Raw genomic sequence first — 21,314 nt, 5'->3', positions numbered from 1 at the left:
CCTTCCTAAACCATAATAATCCTTCCCGAGGGGATACAAATGGGAGAGGGCAGATACTCTTTTGTGAAGGAGCCCAGTTATATAATATTACTAGGTGGGCACCCACTGCCGGTTCCTGGAGAGCCCCTAGGAAGAGCAATGGCCAACTTTTCTAGTAATAAATGCAATAATAATAGTAACTGTCAATTTCTGAGTTACATGTAGTCACATGTAGTGCTAGCCATACCAAGAAAAGTAAGAGACAACATTGTTCTGTGTGGAAAGTCAAGGGACCAAGGGACCCCCGGGAAGGGCTATCCTATGAAGATGTCCCAGCGGGCGAAAAATGGTGGGAAAAGAGAGGGGAAAGTGTGACTATGAGTCTAGAATTAGGATGTGAGAACACAGAGGAGCAATTCTGCCCAAGACAGGTACACACCACAAAGAGAGGCCTGACTCTAGAGACATCAGATGAATTTACATCATTTGACCAAAATTCCACTTCTGGGAATATCATTGAAGAAAGGAAGGAATACAGACACACATAAGATTTGCAATCAGGACGTTTAAAACAGGATATAATGGTAGAAAATGGAAACAATTTAAATGTTCAACAAAACAAGAGTGAATAATCAAAACCTGGTATATTCTTTTGATGAAATACGATATGAATTCATTAAGAACTGGGCTTGTGAAAAATACTTAATGACATGAAAGTATATTCTCATTCCATAAGGTTATTTTATACAGTTAAGACAAAACATGTTAAAAGATAGTATCTATATAAAAATAGTATATACATATATACATATGATTAGGACTTTGCCTAAAAAAAATAACACATGCAGGTATACTATACAAAAGAAGATTGTCTGAGTATACACCAAAATGTTAATAAAAGATATTTAATGATGGGGAGATGGGTTATAAGTGACTTTTACTCCCTTTTCTGTGTTTCTATTTTTCAATTTTATTTTTATTTTTATTTTCTTTAGATGTTATTTATTTGACAGAGAGAGACAGTGAGAGAGGGAGAAGCAGGCTTCTCAAGAAGCAGGGAGCCTGATGCAGGGCTTGATCCCAGGACTTTGGGATCATGACCTGAGCTGAAGGCAGATGCTTAATGACTGAGCCATCCAGGCGCCCCTGTTTCTCAATTTTAAAAAGATGCTCTATAATTAGAAAAGAAAGCACATTTGGAAAGTACTTTAAAAAAAAAAAAAAAAGGACAAATGTCTTCAAAAGACATTCAACACAGAGTTATCTGATAATATAAAAAATATTCACAGCCTAAATAACCATTAATAGGAGACTGGTTATGTAAAATAAGTCACATCAACACACTGGAACGATAGATACTTGGTCCACTAAGATCATATTTTCCAAGAATAACTTGGAAAAGTGATATAATACTTCCCTTAAGCCATAACAAAATTCTGATCCAGCTAAAAGACAAAGAAAAGATGCAAATAAAAGAGATGGAAGAAACCAGGCAAAATGCAAAATGCAAAAAAAAAAAAAAAAAAAGACATAACTCAAGACAAAAAGCATTAAAAGAAATGAAGATGGTGACTGAACCTTAAGGAAAGGTACAACTCCCCCAAGAGGCTGTAACAATGATTAGAGGAATATTTACATATGCCTAACGGCATAGCTTAGAAATATGTGAAGCCAATACCAACAGAAATGCCAAGAGAAACTGACCATTCATGGTCCCCGTGGGAGATTTCAATCCAAGAGCGAACAGATCACACAAAGATAGGCTGGGTACACTGTGAGTAACCCAAATGAGGCTCAGAGTATGTAAGTTATGTAGATATACCTAGAATAACACTGGAAGGAAATTATTAAAATACTAAACAGAGGTTGTTTTGCAGTGGAATCTTTTCTCTTTCTCCCTTTTGGTATTTTTCCATAATGAACCTATACTTTTTTTTTTAATTTTTTTTTTTTTACTTAACAGACAGAGATCACAAGTAGGCAAAGAGGCAGTCAGAGAGACAGGAGGAAGCAGGCTCCCTGCTGAGCAGAGAACCTGATTCAGGTCTCGATCCCAGGACCCTAAGATCATGACCTGAGCTGAAGGCAGAGGCTTTAACCCACTGAGCCACCCAGGTGCCCCGGACCTATATTTTATAATGGAAAAGAAATGAAGCTCAGGTTTGGAGAGAGGGCAGGGCTCAACCACAGTCCCGTGAACACAGCATTCCACAGCACGCACGGGCCCCAGCACTGGATGCAAATGCGTCTGCCAGCTATGCAGGGAGAGGCAGGGCTCAGCGACCCACCCACGGCGAGCTCACTGTCCTCACTGCACAGGAGGGGTGCATGCGGGCCCCTTTTGGAGCTGGACCACGTTTTCCTCTCAGGCAGGCCAGTGAGGAGATTTTTAGGCCCACAGGGATGCAGACATCTGTGGTCCAGTCTATCAACAGCACTCATTTCCCGGTCAGACAGACAGAAGGCCAGGCAGACAGCTGTCCCTCTCCCACTTCCACGAATGCTGTCTTTGTGCTGACACCCGGCCTCCAGTCTATACGGGGCACAGGGGAGCCAAGAGAGAACAAGTTCTGCCATGTCTTGTTGAACTGTTGCTGCAAGGACCATTCACATATGTGGCTGGAATTTTAACATTTTTTGGAAAAGCTGCTAGCCCCAAGCTGTCCTCATATCCTTCTGGGCTAACCTGGGGTCATCTGAGAAGCCAGAGGAAGGACAGCTCAGTGCTCCATGATTGATTAAAGTATTGTGTTTGGGTGTTTGGGCCTAAGTCATCTCTTCTTCTATAATAAAAGGAATCCAACCTCAGACATAACTGGACACTGAAAGGGATATATATGTCTCTATGAGGCCAGGCACCAGGGACAAGGGATACTGTGACAGAACCAGGCTGCTCGATCACAGCCCTGAGTTGTTTTGGGGAATAGAAGAGGCACATATAATAAACACCTATGAGTAAAGAATGAATGCTGAACGGCTTGGGGCAGCCCCTACCCCACTCTCCTTGTTCATTTTCCTCCCCTTTTGGAACAGGCACCAAGACCAGGGCACACAAAATGGAAGAGGATGTGAGGACGGCCCAAGGAGTATCCCTTTGAGGCCTCCTGCTTCCCCTCCTCCTCCCTGCTGCTCAGATCACAGTAGAATCCAATCCCATTCTAGCTGAAGAGGGAAACAATAAAGTCATTGGGCAGTTACTGAGGTGCAGGCTTGAAATAATTCTGCAAAACGGGCTTTGCATGCACCAAGGTGACCACCAGGGAGATATTTGGGGGGCAAGATAGCATTCTCTGTGCTTTGCAGATCATCCTGCAAACATGGCTGTCAAACTCTGCCCACATTCACTGAACCCCCCCACCGATGACGCACTCACAGTGTAAGGACACTGCTCATGTTCTCTCCATGTCCACGTGCACAACTGTTATGACTAACCATTCTGCTTCTGCCCGCTTGTTTCTGTCCCATAAATGGAGCCTGGAGTGAGTTATTCATCATGATATTGGAAAAAAGTAAATAAAAAAATTATTTTGCCAAAAACAAAAAAAATCTTTGAAGTTTTAGAAACCAATTTCCACATGTCAGATCCCTCCGTCAGGTCTGGCTTTCTCATTCTTGTTTGGCCTCAGTCTGTTGGATTTCAGACATGACTTGATTTCTTTCTGTCCCACTCTCTAGGTCAATGCAAATTTTCAAGCTGCCCAAATATTTCCTGCAGGCTTTCCTGTGTAGGATCTGTGGAGGGCAGAGACAGGAGAGGAGGAATAAAGACTGCCTGGGAAGCCAAAGGAAAGGTTTTGAAGGTATGACAATGGAGGAGCTTACGGCCACATACAGTCAGGTCTGGGCTGTGGTGGGAGGCATAGACCAAGTTGTCCCCAGACCAGGGAGCATAAACATGGAGTCTACAAGCCAAAGTGATGACAGTGAGTCAAGGGGTCAGGTGTTGGAAGGACAATTGGGAGAGGAGGGGACGTCTGTAGGTGACAACTGGCTGGCTACCCAGGTCCAGCTCATGATAGCCATGTGGCAACATGGGCCTAAGACTTTCAATTCTTTAGAAGAAACCAGAATTAGGAATTCTCTTTTTTCCTTTAAAAAAAGATTTTGTTTGTTTGTTTATTTATTTATTTATTTAGCTAGCACATATGAGCAGGGGGTTAGGCAGAGGGAGAGGGAGAATCCCAAGCAGGCTCCAAACCTAGCGCAGAGCCCAATATGGGGCTCAATCACAACCCTGAGATCATGACCTGAGCTGAAATTAAGAGTCAGACGCTCAACTGACCCGAGCCATCCAGGTGCCTGTGGAATTTCAAATTTGTATATGGATTATTTGGATTTGTATATGTTCACTCAAAACACTATCCAGCCAGACAAAACACAATTTGAGGGCCAAATGTGGCTATGAAGCTATCAGCAGGCACTTCTGTGCAGGATTATAAGCAACATGAGGGCGGGATATAGAGTCTCGTGCATGATGAGGGCCCACTCAAGGCTTACAGAATGGGTGAGGGCCTTCCCAGGGAAGAGGGCCGACTGTCCTAGGCGAGCCAACAGGAAGACAAGGCTGGCAGCACGAAGGTGTCATAGTCAAAGCTGGAAATAACCATAGAGTGAACTTGAGCCCCAGCCACTGGGATGGAAAGGGTGAATTGGCTGTAGACAGGCTAAAGAATTTTCAAAAAGCAGAACTCAGCGAAAGACCAGATGTGCAGGACTAGGGCAGTGATGAACCTTCCGGGGAAAGCCTGTGATGAACTTGGCCAGAGGGCCGAGGGACTGGTTGTGGGGGAGAGAAGGTAAACACATTTCTCTTCGCTAGCTTCAAAGCCCTTCATTTGGCTCCCCAAGACAACCTTATTTCTTTTCCTTCTCCATTCTTCCACAAAGGGGATCAGGGGATAAGCAAGGGCCCAGAGGCCCAAACACTGAGAGAAACAGAGTCAAACCTATAGCTAATTACGTGACGAGGTATTCATTCAGAAGAAACTAAGGAGAGCTAACAGAGGAATGGACAGGGCAAGGACGAAGCACCAAAGAAGGACAGCATCCACAGGGAGACAGGGAGAACAGCCCGGGCTCTGCAGAATCACGGCATGTTGGCTGAATGGTCCAGAAGCAACGGCAGGAGGGGGTGAGGGAGACCTGAAATAGTTCTCAAATCATAGATCTTCATAGCATAGGATATGCCTTGGGTTCTGGTCCACAATTTTCTTAATAACTCGGAAAGCCAAGAAAAAAATACTGCTAAGCCGAAGTATTCAGGACAAGTAAGGAATGGCAGACTCGAGACCACTTCTCAGCTAACCGAGGGAAGCCTTTTCGTGGCATGGCTTTTGTTGGCTTCGGTCTGCAAGAGGATTTTTATGATTATCAAATTTGGGCCAAGGCTTAGACAAATTTCAATATTCATCTTTTTTTTTTAAAGATTTTATTTAATTATTTGACATAGAGAGATCACAAGCAGGCAGAGAGAGATGAAGAGAAGCAGGCCCCCTGCTGAGCAGAGAGCCCCATGCGGGACTTGATCCCAGGACCCCGGGATCATGACCTGAGCCGAAGGCAGTGGCTTAACCCACTGAGCCACCCAGGCGCCCCTCAATATTCATCTTAAAAGATAAATTTTATTGGGAGTTTAAGGAACAATTACAGCAATTTGTTTACCAAAGAATTATTATAGTAGCTAATATCTACTACTTAGCCAACTAATCAGTAAATTAGTGATTGCTAACAAAGGGCTTAATATAGTTTTGTTAGCAATATAGCCCTTTAAATGCACTATCTTATAAATACCAAGGACTTCATTTTTTAAAAAAGACTTTATTTTCATTTTTTTAAAAAAGATTTTATTTATTTATTTGACACAGAGAAAGAAAGCAAGCACAAGGACCTGCTCACCGAGCAGGGAGCCAATGCGGGATGTGATCCCAGGGCCCTGGGATCATGACCTGAACTGAAGGCAGGTACTTAAACCAACTGAGCCACCTAGGCGTCCCAATACTAACGACTTTAAATGCACTATCTTACAAATCTTTACAATGATTCTACTCTAAAGAAACTGGTGGTATTACCCCCAGTTTACCCATTAGGAATAAAAGCAAGACCTAGAGATGTTAAGTCACCTGCCCAAGGTAACAAAGTCTCTGAGCAACAGAGCCAACGCCAGAAATAAGGTACCTGTGCCACAGGGCCTTTGTTCTAAGCCAGGAGTTGGGAAACATCTTCTGTAAAGGGGCCAGACAGTAAATATTTGGGGCCTTGTGTGCAATATGGTCTCTGCCATAACTTCTCGACTGTGCCATTGCAGAGCAAAAGCAACCACAGTCTGGTACATAATATTCAGGCATGCCTGTTTTCCAATAAATCTTTACTTATGGACACTGAAATTAGAATTTCATATAATTTTCAAGTGTCAGGAAATATTGTTCGTCTTTTGACTTTTGCCCTATCTTATTTAAAAAAAATTTGTTTTAAAGATTTTATTTATTTATTTGCCAGAAAGAGAGACCACAAGCAGGGGGAGCAATAGGCAGAGGGAGAGGGAGAAGAGGCTCCCTGCTGAGCAAGTCTCCATCCCAGGACTCAGGGCTCCATCCCAGGACTCAGGGATCATGACCTGAGCCGGGATCATGACTTAACCGACTGAGCCACCCAGGTGCCTCTGCCCAAGTCATTTTGAAAGGAAAAGCCATTCTCAGCTTGTGCACCATAAGAAAACAGAGGGCAGGCTGCCGTTTTCTCTGCATGCTGCAGTCTGCGGGCCCTGGTCTGATCACTAGGCTCTCCTACCGTCCAGCTCATGTCACCCACTGGTTCTCTGAGGAGGCCCATAGGTATTTTAGGACCAAACGTGTGAGTGTGCATACGGATGGGGTACAGGACTCTGAGGAAAGACCCAACAGATGTGATTCCTCAAGTCAGCCCTGAAAGGACCCCTTCTGATCCCAGGTTACAACTTAAAAACATACCTTTCTTCCTTTCAGTTCCCTGCTTTGCTCTCTTCTGCTGAAATAAGCCCTGATTCAGATCTCAGAGGAGGTTCTGGGGAAGAGCAGCATGACCCTCCCACACAACACAGTTTTCTGCAAACCCAAGCCCGCCATGTCCTTCTTACCTGCAGGGTTTGGCTGAAGCGCTTTAACGGTGTGGCCTTCACGGGAGGGATGAGGTTTGCTAGTGATGTCACTCTGGAAAGGGGCTTGACCCGTTTATTACTAGGCTCCTACAGGGTTAAAAAACAAAAACAAAAACAAAAACAAAAACAAAAACAAAAACAAAAAAAAGGGAAGGAAAATGTCAAGGTTAATTACAGACAACAAAACTCTACCCAGTCCTACTCCACGAGCTACTCCTACCGAACTACTCCTGTGCCCCATCGTAGGAGACAACTTGGCTCAGGAGCCAGAAAGGGGAAAGGGCAGGAAACATCAACAGAAGCAGCCTCTGGGCAGACAGCAAATAGGTATGGTCTGTTCCCTACCCTTCAACCCCCCTGTATCTGCCCTCTTTTAATTCAGAAGCTGGCACTTCGAATCATTCTCCCCAATGCCTCCCTTAGAGAAAAGCTGCCTCGGATTTCCCATCCAGTGACCTTGTTAGGCAGTTGTGTTTTGATGCTTCTGGTTTCATCTTTTTAAAAACCTTTTCTCCACCTTGCCTGAAGCCACTCTCCCAAATTTCTTTTATGCAATGGAGCTTTTCTAAAGCATAAGGAATGTTTGTTTTTTTTCAGTTCATTAAATTAAAAAAAATTTTTAAAGGAAGTTTTTCTATTACTGGGCTTTTTAAAAATCATCTTTGTATCTACAGAATACTGGAAATGCACCTATGAATACTTATAAATAACAACCAGCAAGAGGAAATGTATAGAGAGAAAATCCTACCGTGTACATCTGTTTTTAGAATTCATATACCCACAAGTTTTGAAAATCCTCTCCATATGAAACATCTGCAAATCTGCAAGTTACCCCAAACCAAGTGAATGGGTGAGAGGGCGCCTACCCATTCCAATGTCTTTGCAGAGGAGAATTACATAAAAACAATAGGCTATGGGAAAGAGGGACGTGACAGACAAAACATTCTACAGAGACAAAGAGAACAGTTACCCTTGCCTTCCTAAGCTCCATCTGACCTGCAGTAGATGCTGGACAGCACATGAAGACACCAAATTTTGATGGAAAAAGCCAAACTTGCCAATTGCTGTGGCAAACCTCAACCATTTCCAGAGGAAGTCTCAAGATGCTCATCTTTCTTTTTCAGCCATTGCTTTCAAAGTTTCGAGGGTTAAGCCAGAACTTCAGATTCTCCAGAACATCCCTGCAAGGTGTTTTGAACATAGTAGGTGCTTGGAAAAATCTTGCCTGAATTTGGAATTCTGCAGAGAAACTCTTATGTCATTTTGTGCCCTTGCCAATCTCAGATGTCAGAAGCCCTCTTGGAAATAGACCCGATCTTTCTGGCATTTCGGTAGAAAAATTAAAAGACTAAAGGAAAAAAAAGTACAAAACAATTCCACAATGTTGCCAGGATTGACTTCATGATTTCTCGAAGCAGCGGAATACTTTCCCAAGACAGAGAATGAATCCGGGCTGCCGGGGACCTCTCCAGCTTCTTGGCATGCTGAGCGGAACAGACAGGAGGAAACTCTCCGAACACTGGGGAGGCTCAATTCCAAAATGCAAGGGATTAATCTCTCAATACGAGAGACCTCAAGACATCACATTACTATTATTGAAATGCTGAAGAGAAAGCTCCAATAGCACTTCTCCTTCCAGGTGACACTGACCTTCAGGATGCTCCAGGTCCACTGCTTGGCTCCTGAGCATCTGTGCACAGAGGAGGATGTTTAAATTTTTTTTTTTTTTTTTACGTCAGAGCTGCATCACTGGCATGTTAAATACACACACACACACACACACACACACACCCTCTTGAGCATCCCCTGAATTTCTTGAAATAGCTCCTGCTTTGGACTGGAAATGCCAGCGTTGTGATAATACCACCTTTGGGGGTACAAACTGCATTGCAGTAAATGAGGAGGGGAGGGATTTCACGGGGCAGCAGGAGTTGGTCTCAGATGATCCTGCAGGCACCTCAGAGCCCAGAGACTCCCAGGTCTCTGTTTTTTTGTTTTTTTTTTTTTTTTTGAACGGCTCACGGTGCTGGAACACAGATTCTGTATCAGAATGGGGAAGCTGAAGGGCAAACGCCAACAGGGCTCTCTTGCTTTTTAAAAACGGGGCAGGGAGCATTGCACGCTTGGCAGGATGGGGGAAGATTCAGTTCTGTTCCACTTGCTGTGTCATCTTTTCTGGGGTTCTGCTGACTCTGCTGCCCATTTTACATGACCCAGTCGATGGGTGTTTACACAGCTACAAGATCTACGCACAATGCAAATACCAGCCCCTCTGCACGCTGTGTGCAGTGGCGCTACAGGAGATTGTAATTAAAACTCCTTTCTTACGGCATTGCCCATTTGGAAGTAAACAGCAGGCTGTTCTCTGGCAATCTGACATTCCCAAGTAATGAACAACTGAAGCAGAAACCACTGCGGCATGATTTAGTGCTGTGATCCAGCAATGCAGGCAGGTGCAATTTCAAAACCAGAACATGGACAGGTTATTGGATCTGTGGAGGAGGCTTTTTGTCTGACCCAGTATGAATTATGGTGTTCTCCTTAAGGGTTTCAGTGAGACTAGGAGATTAAAAAAATTTTTGGCCTAATTTGATTTTTCTTTTCCATTTACTCAGTATGTCTCCAGCTACATTTTACTGCTATCTAAAAAGAGCCCTTGGGGAAAATGTTTCCAGATTCTAGTTAAATAGCTCTACTGAAAACTAGCAAATGCAATTCCAAGGATGCTTTGGGGCTTTCCGGAGAGATGACAGAACACAACCTGCAGGAGCTTCCTAGTCCAATAACTCAGCTGCCAGACCAAGGTGGGCAAGGTCTATGCTAAACCCAGAAACAAGACACCCTATTTCAAGCACGGACACCACCCCCACCATGCAATTTTAAGACAGGACAGGAGGGCATCTCACTCCAAAGGTTAAAAAACAGAAAAAAGATAAAGGCATTGAGTATTGTGTGTAGGCAGTATTGTCTGCATAACAAAGTTTTGTTTCATCTTTTCTAGGCCTCATAGGTTTTTTGTTTTTCTTGTCTTATTGCACTAGCTAGGACCACCTGTATATTATTGATTATAGGCTGAGAGGGAAGGTATTCTAGTGTAGTTCTTGATTCTCAAGTGATTATTATGAAGAGTTCATCATTATGACTTGTGTTTGCTGAAAGCATGGAAGAGATACCTTAATCAAGTAGAGAAAATTCCACTCTATGTTAAGTTTTCAGTGAATTTTTACCATGAATGAATATTCACTTTTATCAAATGTTTTCCTGTTATCTCCTCAGAGGACAAGGAAAGGGAAGAAAAGAAGGAAGAGATGGCAGGAAGGGAAGGTGGCAGTGAAGAGTCATGGAGGTCACATATTTTCATAAACGAATTGGTACAGCAATTTAAAACATCTTGTGTACTTGAATTACAAACAAAGGGCAATAAAGCAATCCATGCCATTTTATTTTTAATGTGAGATTTTATTTTATTTTTTTTAAATTTTATTTATTTATTTGGGAGGGAAGCAGACTCCCTGCCGAGCAGGAAGCCTGACGCAAGGCTTGGTCCCAGGACCCTGGGATCATGACCAGAGCCACAGGCGGACGCTTACCCAACATTAGGTGCCCCTAATGTGAGATTTTTAGAAAATAGATTTTAACACTCCTTTGCAAGGGGAGACAATGGTTTTCTTTCCCTCTCCTCATTCTTATCTTCCAACAGGTTAAAAAACAAAAACAAAAACAAAAAAAACATCAAAGCAGATCACATGCATGTAAGAAAGTGACTACCATATCAATATGGTCTAGCACAACTATTTATTCCTTCAAAAATGATTCCATTCTAATAGATGTGGCATATAGGAAACCATCACTTATTCTCCCTGTACTTCATTTTTGCAGCTAGAGTGGTATTGGGGAACAACAAGACAGTCTTCCTCATCGTATCTGTAGCTGCCATGAGACCACCTTCACGCGGCCGTAAACCCAGCCCCAGAGGGATCAGGGATGAATTCATCAGTGCTGGACCGACCACTCTACTGCAGGGTAATACTGTTCTCGGCTGCCATACACCGGCCCAGGAGCAAGGGAGAGGTGAGAATCAACTGTGCTAGCCAGTGCTTCTGCCCTGAGATGATGGAGTCAGAAAAGTCTGTCAAATGTTTGAGGACACCAGGGGAGCCTTAGGCAGGGCTTCATCTCTGTGGGAGGAGGAGGTATGCTGGGAACACCCAGGAGCCCCTAGGAGGCTTTCATCACCCTCATGTTAAACAGAAGTTACAGTCTCAGAGTGGTTGGGAAGTTCTCGCATTATGAAATAATAACAAAAATAACATTAATAATAATGAGCTCATATTTCCTGCAGGGACTCCTATCAATGCTTTACAGATAACTACTAATTTATTCCTCCTAATACCTGTGCAATTATAGGTAGGTACTATTATGATCCGTATTTTAAAGATGGAGATACTGAGGCAGAGGACAAGCAATGTGATTAAAGTCACTCAAAAACGCTGGCCAGGATTTAAACCTGGGCAGGCTGGCTCCAGGGCCCCGGGCTTATGGCTTTGTGTAAGGGGCCAGATGGTAAATGCTTCAAGCTTCGGGGGCATCTAGCCTCCATCATGACTACTCAGCTCTGCCATCAGCCTTAAACAGTATGCAAACAAACGAATGTGACGATGTTCCATTTTAGACATTAAAATCTGAATTCCGTAGAGTCTTTACATGTCACAAAACATTACTGTTTTGCTTTTTTCAACCATTAAAAATAGAAACCATTCTTTGCTTGAACACAATAAGAAGTGGGCTATACTTGGCCCGTGGACCAGAGTTTGCAGACCACTGTTCTATACCACTGCTGGCTTTATAGGGAGCATTTCCTGCATCGGTTGTCCTCAGCCTCAGCTTTTTTGCTGTGACATATCCAAAGACTCCCAGCTACAGCACCCTTCCCAGGTGCACTTAGATAGTCTTCAAGCTCTGGAGATGGGATAGACTTGATTTGCTTATTCTTTCTGGAGCTGGGTATGCAGGGTCCTCCCCTGGTAGGCAGGGGAGATATCGGACTTATCTTTATGTGAGTAAACCCTATCCTAGTACATTTTATTGCCTTTCCAAATAAATCAGCCCAAGCATGACACAGACTTTCCCTGACCATGGATGTGTATACAAACAAGGGACGAACAAAATGACAGGGTGCGTGGGATCTGGTTCATAGTAATGAGAGGGAGCAGGGATGCGTAAGACACAAGGCTGATCACAGGTTGGTAACTGTCAAAGCTGGGGACCAGGCAAAGGGATCTCATTATACAGTCCTGCCTGGGGTACACAGTCAAACACTGGATAATACCAAGGTTTATTTTAATGCACAGAAAATCATTTTGCAAATGTATCAGTGAGCAGACAGATGCCATCAAAGATCTGCACTTCAGCTGTTAGTGAGGGGCTAGTGAGAAAGGATACTGAAAGAGACAGATAACAGACATCATCTAGAACTGAACATGATTAGAAGAGACCCGGTAGGAACGCCTGGGTGGCTCAGTGGGTTAAAGCCTCTGCCTTCGGCTCAGGTCATGATCTTGGGGTCCTGGGATGGAGCCCCACATCGGGCTCTCTGCTTGGCAGGGAGCCTGCTTCCTCTTCCTCTCTCTCTGCCTGCCTCTCTGCCTCCTTGTGATCTCTGTCTGTCAAATAAATAAATAAAATCTTAAAAAAAAAAAAAAAAGAAGAGACCTGGTAAAATGAAAGAAAAAAAAATCCCACTACTGCATTTCAGCAATTTTCAGCTAACATAGACCAGAAGAGGGAAGGGTCTGTGTAGCTGGGAAATCAAAAGCTGGGAGAGCTGCTTTGAAATGTTCAGACTTAATATGAGGAATATCATGGAGAGGCACCAACCCAGCCACCAGACTCCCTGAAGTCTGTTCTATTCTGTTGAATGCTTTAATTCTTTAATTTTTAAAAAATATTTTATTTATTTGACAGAGAGAGAGACAGCGAGATAGAGAGGGCACTTAAGCAGAGAGAGTGAGAGAGGGAGAAGCAGGCTTCCTGCTGAGCAGGGAGCCCAATGGGGGGCTCGATCCCAGGACCCTGGGATCATGACCTGACCCAAAGGCAGATGCCCAATGCCTGAGCCACTATTGACTGATCTTTTATCTGCTCTCATCAAGAAACCTATCGACGGGTTGCCAATCACTACAGTCCACAACATAAAACAATTTGGTGGTATTCCACTCTGATGAAGAAATAAGCAGAGAGAATAGGAGCCATTCCAGGTCAGACTGCCCAGGGAGGGGAGACTTCTGTTCTGTTGTATTTATTTAATGAGTGTGCTTTCCTTTCCCCAATTCTGCATCCCCAAATTCACGTTTTTCTCTCCATTCCTATAACAGCACCTTCTAATAAGAAGGCAAAGACTTCCTATCCTTGCCAGAGCCTCACCGTCACTCTGCCTCTCTCCAGGCAAATACATGTAAAGCTCATGACTGTCTTGACTTGACTTTACCACCCAAATCCTTAGGCTCAAAGGCTGGTTCATGTGGTCTCATGGTTTATGCCCAAGATTCTCACCCTTCAAAACTTCTAGGTCACCACAAATATTATGGTGTTCTCACTTCTTTTGACACCTCCTATTGCCAAGACCTTCCCACCCTTTCTGGGTTCCTCACTGGCTTGCTGGCCAGGTTTTTTTTTTTTTTTTTTTTTTTTTTAAACTATTGCCTATGCCTCCTCCAACCCATAGCTTTACTCCAAGTCTCCTCTCCTTCCCTCTGGGGCACCTGACAGCCTGCTTTGTATCTTGTCCCTCAAAGACAACATATTCCTATAGGTTCTCCTTCCTAGCTAATGTTTTTCTAACTAAGACTCAAGTGAGCCTCATTTAAACAAGTCAGTCAGTCTGTCTGTCTGTCTATCTATCTGAGTCTGGATCTCATATATTCTAGCAAGTTACTTAGTCACAGTTTCTTCAACTGAAAAACGAGTAAAGAATACTCTCACAATGCAGTAGTGGGAATTGTGGCTAAGAACTATCATTTAATTCCATAAGAGTCTATAATCTGTGTCAGGCACTGGGCTGACTGCTTTACATGGGTGTGCTTGTGGCCCCTTCAGAACATCCCATGAGAGAGCTAAGATCCTTATTCCCATTTTACAGATGAGTAAGCTGAGGCTCAATGAGCATAAGTAGTTACACAGGTCACCTATCTCAGGTGGCAGACACAAGACAGAAATCCTATCCTGGACCACACACCTCAGCTACACTGTTCCGCCCAAGAGACAACAATAATGATACACAGCACAGAGCCTTGTGAAAAGCAAGCTTTCCATGAACAAAGCCTAAAACTGAACTCACAAACTGGTGTGATTTTTAGTAGATCATTTCTCCTCCCCTTCCCCTTTGCTACTAGGAACAGGTGAGTTTATCTAATCACTCAATGTGTGCATTCTCTTTTTTAAAGAAATTGATCTTGAAATAATTTTAGATTTATAGAAGAGCTGCAAGAACAGTACAGAATGTTCCCATATACTCTGTACCCTCCTCTCCCGATGTTAACACCTTACATAACTATGTACATTTTTATCAAAACTACGATATTATTATTACTACAAGATGATTAACTAAACTATTAAAGGATTTACTAGGATTTCACCAGTTCCCCCACTAATGTCTCTTTTCTGTTTCAGGATCCAATCCAGAATCTCACATTATATTTCACGGTCATATCTCTGGAGTTTCCTCTAATCTGTGACAGTTCTCTGGTCTACCTTTCACGACATTGACACTTTTGAAGCGTACTGGTCAGCTATTTCGCTGAATGTCTCTCCTTTTGGATCCGAGGTTTTCTCATGATTAAAATAAGATTATGCATTTTTGTGGGCACCTGGGTAGCTCAGTCAGTTAAGCATCTGACTCTTGATTTCCACTCAGGTCATGACTTTGGGGTGTTGGGATAGGGAGCCTGGTATTGGGCTCTTGCACTCAGCAGGGAGTCTGTTTAAGGATTCTCTCTCTCCCTCTTCCTCTGCCCCTCGCCTTGCTCACAAGGCCTCTCTTTCTTTTCTAAAAGTAAATAAATCTTAACAATAAATGTTATGCATTTTGGCAAGAATACAACAGAAGTGACTTGTTCTTTTTGGTACATCATATCAGGGTAGCGTTATCTTATTACTTATCTACCATTTGGTTAAGGCAGAGTATGCGTTGAACTGTATACCCCTAAAAAGATACATTGAGATTCTACCCCCAAACCTGTGAAAGTGACCTCATTTGAAAATAGGATCTTTGCAGATATAATCAAGTTAGGATGAGGTCACACTAGATTAGAGTGTGTCCTAAATCCAATCACTTGTATCCTTATAGAAAGGAAATTTAAAGACACGAAGGGAGAAAGCCATATAATGACAGAGGCAGCAACCGTAGTGATATATCTATAAGCCAAAGAACACTAAGGACTGATGACAAATACCAAAAGCCAGGAAGAGGCAAGGAAGGATTCCTCTGCAAGTTTCTGAGGCTGATACCTTGATTTCAGGCTTCTGGTCTGCAGAACAGTGAGAAATAAATTTCTGTTGTTCTAAGCCACCCAGCTACCCTAGGAAACTAATACAGGTGTTCTCTGCTGGATTTCTCCCTATAAATTTACTATTCCTTTTGCAATTAAAACATATATGGGAAGAGACACCTTGTGACTATATGCATCCTTTTAAATCTCTGTGAGTGTTTTCCAGCATTTGCAAAATTGGCTTCACTGAAGTGTACATCTGTCACCTTAGGGGGGTATGTCTCTTGACTGAACAGGGAGAACCAGAAGGCTAATCCAGGCAAAGTATCCATGAGAGTCAGTGTTGGCTGGAGCAGGCAAGGGGAGGGGCATAAGGGACCAGAGGGGCGGGGCGTGAAGGACACGGAGGCAACAATGAGGAGACCTTCTCAGAGCCAAGTGAGTAAGAGGATCAGGGCCATGGGAACACCAAGGGGAGCTTCTTTGGAGCCTGCAAGTGACTCTTCATCTTATTTTCTTGTAAATAGAGAAAGACAATAATAATATAATGGTGTCTAACTCTGAAATTTCCATTAAGTGGTTCTCATTTTTTTTTTTTTTTCTGTTCTCTTTTCCCTGGCACAGAGCTAACTGACCTGGTGTCATGTGTTACCCGAAGCTGAAAGGCAAATAATGAGGCCCAAATTCCAACGGAAACCTGGCTTCATTGATTAGGCCAAATGCATTTCAGAATTATTGGTTTCTAACCCACAAGGTGAGCAAAAGGTCTTCAAACTCAGAACTATAATTTTCCTTTAGAGATGCTTATCCGTGGTTTCAACAAAAGGGCTGCAGACTTTGTGGACTTTGACAAACCACCAGGAACAGCTCCTGAAGGCATCCCTGTTACCTCTGTCTTGGCTAATCTCAAAGACGGAGGCCACACCCTGTGCTTATTCTCTCCAGCTGTGGGTCTGGTTGCCTTGCCCTGGGCATCCAAGGGAGATCTGATTTCCTCTTTGATGAAATGGCTCGACTCTCTCCATATCAGATGCTATAAGAAAAACATCTTGATTTCTTAAAAAAAAAAAAAAAAAAGTTGTGTATGGGGTTCTTTTGGGTTATTTATTTATTTATTTAATACTTTTGCTTGCTAATAGAGAGTAAGGAGAGCCTGGATAAATAAAATTCACAGACCACTCTGAGTTAGTTCAGTCTTACGTCCAAGCTGTAGACAGGATATTGGGTTGCTCTGTTGAGAATCCAACAATTTCTCCAGCCTCCTCTCACGGAGACGGAAAAGCTAAACAGCAGATGACAATAGAGATGTCACAAGACGGTCTGGGAAAATCCACAAATTAAACTGTCAGCTCTCGGGGCCACAGAACTGAACACGTGAGGGTTGGAGAGATGATATTTATTCCCTGAACATCGAGTCTTCTCGGCCTGTGCCGGTCAGCACCTACGGCATCTGGCCAACATCGGTCTGCGAGGTGGCTGCTTTTGGGAAGCCTTGACTAAGCGGGAGGCATCAGGGGGACATGTGACCGAACTAAGACAATGCTGGCACGAGCCTCTGAAAGCCTGCTCCGTCCCTGACCCAAAGAGAGCCTCCCATAAAAAGCAAATAAAAAATGAGGCTCAAAAGAAAATCACATATTATGACAACTTCTGTGGGCATCCCGGCTTCATTTCCTCTAGGCCTCCCTGTTTCCTTCAAGTCTTAAACACATGCTGGCAAAAACGCTACAGCTCCCTCCTGTTCGCATAAACCAAATGGCAAAATGAAGGGAAGGAGGGGTGTGGGGCGAGGGAGATGGATTTCAGCCAGGATACTCCGCAGAAGCAATTAATCTTACTACAAACTCTGAGAGGGCTAATGTTCGGGGCAAACCATTTTGTTTCTGAGGGCAGACGTCAAGCAACTTATTATCTTTATTCTTCTGATTATCATTGAATTTGTGCTCCTATACTGTAGAAAAATAACCTGACCTACTTGGCTGCTGTGGGTAAATTCATTTTTGCTGAACTGTGGTGATGGGACTGGAAAAAAAAAAAAAAAAAGAACCTTGGGAAATAATTCAGTAAAATATGGGACTCTCTCAGAGCTGAAGCAGGCCGTGGCAGCCTAGGTTACGAACATAATCTCTTAGCAGTGCCAGTAAAATAAAACAGAACCACTGTTTCAGACACTGTATTTTTGGCAAATGTTTCACTCCTCAATTACTTTCAGAGTTCTTCGTTTCAGTCAACATTATAAGGGTAAATCAACATTTATCCTGGCAGCAAGCCCAAATTTGTTATTTTATTAGTCTGCTACTGGTTAAATTGGCCCAAGATTAAACACATCTAATAAATAGCCCTAAAATATTGAAGTTTAGTAGAAGACCACATTCAAGTTCTCTTACACAGGATGTTACTATTAACCTTGGGCAGAGGAGAAATGTACACCCACACCCACACCCCAGCTAAGTTCCTTTTAGCAAACGCCAGCCCATTGCCTGAAACCCATTTTGGTCATGCCCAGACATGGCATTGCAGACCTTCAGAGAAAGAGGAAGCCAAATATTTAGCTCTCTCTGCGGTCCCTGGATCCACATCTGCCTTCCGAACGTCAAGCAAAACTCTTACTTTCTTGAGGCAGACAGGGCCAGATGCTTGGGGCTGGTGCACTTTAAGAGTCTGACCTCTGGAAAGGTCTCAGGGCTTCCACCAGAGTCATACCTCGGTGGCCCTTAAGGGAAGGCCAACTCTGAGCCCAGAAGACATTTTCTGACAATTAGATTCAGGTTATGCACTTTTTGCAAGACTGCCACAGAAATGATGTGCCCACCATGCCACACCCATCTGTAGGTCTAGAAAATAGAGTCCAGGCACACATTCCTGCTTATAGAATGTTAACAAGGTACCCGGAGGTGGCAGGGGTGGCCTAATTCCAGGCATAGGGCCCAGAGGAAGGTCTCCTCTGTGGTTCTGGGGTTTCGTGGGCAGTCATTTCCTACTGACTTCTTGGGAGCCCTTAGGTGGGTGGGGTATAAATTCTGCATTTGTTTTTCTCTGTAAAAGGGACTCCCTGGCTTCCCCTTGGGCTGAGTTGGAGGGGGAGGGGAAGAATAATGCAACTGGGGATTCCATTCCCACTTCAGGGTTTGGGAACTGCCCTCAAGGGTACTTTAAGGATATTTGCCGAGGCTTCCCCAGAGTTTAGGAACAGGCCGAAAGTCTCTGCAGCAAGTGACAAGGTTCTTATCACACTGGCCTAAAGAATGTGTTGATTCTTTGCAAAGGATCTAAGGATAAAATATGAGCCAACCTTCCTAGCCAGAGCACAATGCCCTATGACCTCGAACCAACAATATGACCTCCATGGGCTTGGTCTCCTCCCCTGTGAAGTGGGGGTGACTCTCCTACCCCCTAACAGAGCTGTTGGGAAGGTGACATGAGATCATGTGTGTAATGTGCTTGGTACAAGCCTGCCCCATAGTTGCCTCCTGCAAATATCAGATTATTGCCCTTATGTCTAATGCCCAAGGAGAGGTGTGGTCTCTCCCCGAGCCTGCTCTCCTGCCCTCATCCATTTCCTGCAGCACTAGATTTTTGCCCTGGGCCTCCCAAGGATGAAGCTGGGAACTCCATGTCACCTGCCACACCACAATCTCACCAATGACATGCTCCTGCCACTGGCCTCAGGTAATGAGACCACATATTTTGATTCCACATTCCTGCCTTGCCTTTCTTCCTGCAGCTTTATTATCTGTTTAGTCAAGGTCTGACTGGATAGAGCAAAACTGGGAGTTGTTTGGCGGGATCCAAGGTTATGTCGGAGGAGAGGAAAATGTCAGCCATGAAATCCCAAGGTAAGAACCTGAGTTGGGGAAGGGAATCCAAGTGGGTCTTGAAGTCTGCATCAAAACCCTCCTACCCCTAACCCAACATTGATTGCTAAATTATGGTCTAGAAGAGCTGGCCTCCAGTCTTGCCAGATCCTAGTACTATCTGGAATTAGGCACGGCTAGGAACTCTGGGTGTTCAACCCATGTCAGATGAGCAAGATGGAATTTCTCCCCAAATAACAAGTTATCCTGGGCTTCCAGAAAGGACCATACAGACGCACTGGCATGTCCTTTCTCTTTTTCATTCACCTATTGTCCTTTGAAGCTGAGCATTATCTTCATTTCCCAGAAATGGGGGGGGAAACAGGCACAGAAATTAAAAAAAAAAAAAAAAAAAAGATGCTCAGCTCTTAATCTCAATGTCCCAAAGGAAGGACATACTGTTCCAGCTCAATTTAGGATAATCAAACATGTCTCAGGCAAGCAAAACTGACAACCAGGTCTGCCATCTGACTGAAGACTAAGCTGGGACGAGGGGTCCCACATACACCTGCTGGGTAAAACCTCTGACCAGGGGCATGGGGTCAGCAGGATGAGAACATGGACCCCCTTCTCCTGTGGCCTAGTCAGCTTCTGTTTTTGACAAGAACAATATCTGAGCAGATGAGACCTGCAGAAATGTGGCTTTCAGAGAGAAACAGAAACCAGATTTGCCATAGTCCCTGGTACTCCCCAGCTGTCCCTGCTAGCACAATTTATCCTTTCAAATCATTGGGTTCACGTGCATCCTCAACAGCACATGGCTCCAGTGAGAACCAGGGAAAACTGCATTTGGGGGTTTTAGAACAGTCTGCTCTCAGCTGAGAACAGAATACACGGAAATCTGATTATTCAAAATGGAAAAAGCTACCAGTGGCCCAGCCATAAGGGACTGGTTGAATTGGGAATAAAATAAAATAAATGTTAAACTTTCCTGTTTTCAGCTCTCAGCTGACATCTTACCACCCACTGAGCAACGGTATGTAGAAAAATAAGGCAGAAAGCAGGCTGTTCAGGAAGCTATGAGGTAGGTCATCTATGATGGCTTCATATGGCCCTTCTGTTGCCCCCACACACCCCAACTGAGCACATGAATAGCTTCAAATGTTATCTTTGGGAGATGTGCGTGTGTGTGTATACACACACTCATGCACACACACAGAACACAAGACTATATTTGAGAAAGTTTTCATTCTGTAGCACATTTTTAATGACAGGAATAAAAAAAATGCCCACTAACAATGGATTTTTCCAAAGACTGGGAACAAACACTGGCCCTCAGTGCTGTGCATTTGCAACCTTGAAACATAGTGATTATGTGTTATTTCTAACTCTGAGCAATTAATATGCATCCAGATGTATCATTATCTACAGTGTATTAAAATTCAGTACCCTGCGTGTTTGAAAAAGAGTGTATCATGCACGACAAAGGAGGCAGAAGTCTCAGAGACCTGTGCTGCTCCCCCACATCACTTGCAGCTAATTTCAATTACAAAGTCACAAAAGAGAAAATGAATAGACAATGAATGCAGTTGACTTAAAAGAAAAGAAGTAGATACAAACCTGTGATTTGACTGTTTGGCTTTGTAAAAAAATGTTGGTTTAGCCATTGGAGGTTCAGTGGTAAGGGATGCCAGTAAGAGTTTCCAGAAAAGACAAAGGCAGTTTTGTGGTAAGAGAAAAATGTTATTTATTGTGGCTGAAAGAGGCGAAATTCCCATGAGTCTTCAGCTCAAGCCATCTACAGATGGGAGGGTTCCTTTGGAAGACCACGTGGGGTCTAACCTGGCAAGATTTCCCTGGAAAATTTTCCCTAAGTGTCCTCAGGGATTGAGGGAAAGTCTCACTGGCCAGGGGATCGCTCCT

General features: G+C 43.7%; 1 protein-coding gene across 10 annotated transcripts in view; it reads right to left on the bottom strand.

Annotated features, from left to right (window-relative positions):
• The window catches only part of ARHGEF3 (Rho guanine nucleotide exchange factor 3), a 312,629-nt gene that overhangs the window by 38,147 nt on the left and 253,168 nt on the right, over window positions 1–21,314 (bottom strand). For 8 of the 10 annotated variants that reach the window (XM_082739204.1, XM_082739201.1, XM_082739205.1 and 5 more), the window contains one exon: window positions 7,091–7,198. In XM_082739204.1, coding sequence (XP_082595330.1) covers window positions 7,091–7,198 — 108 coding nt within the window. Of the gene's footprint in view, window positions 1–7,090; window positions 7,199–8,081; window positions 8,788–21,314 lie in introns of those variants that run through there. The other 2 variants (XM_082739206.1, XM_082739207.1) reach the window with 2 other exon arrangements.

This window comes from Mustela nivalis (assembly GCF_964662115.1).
Source record: "Mustela nivalis genome assembly, chromosome: 1".
Lineage (NCBI taxonomy): Eukaryota > Metazoa > Chordata > Mammalia > Carnivora > Mustelidae > Mustela > Mustela nivalis.
The sequence above is the reverse complement of the archived record's forward strand: the minus strand, read 5'-3'. Positions and strand labels throughout refer to the sequence as shown.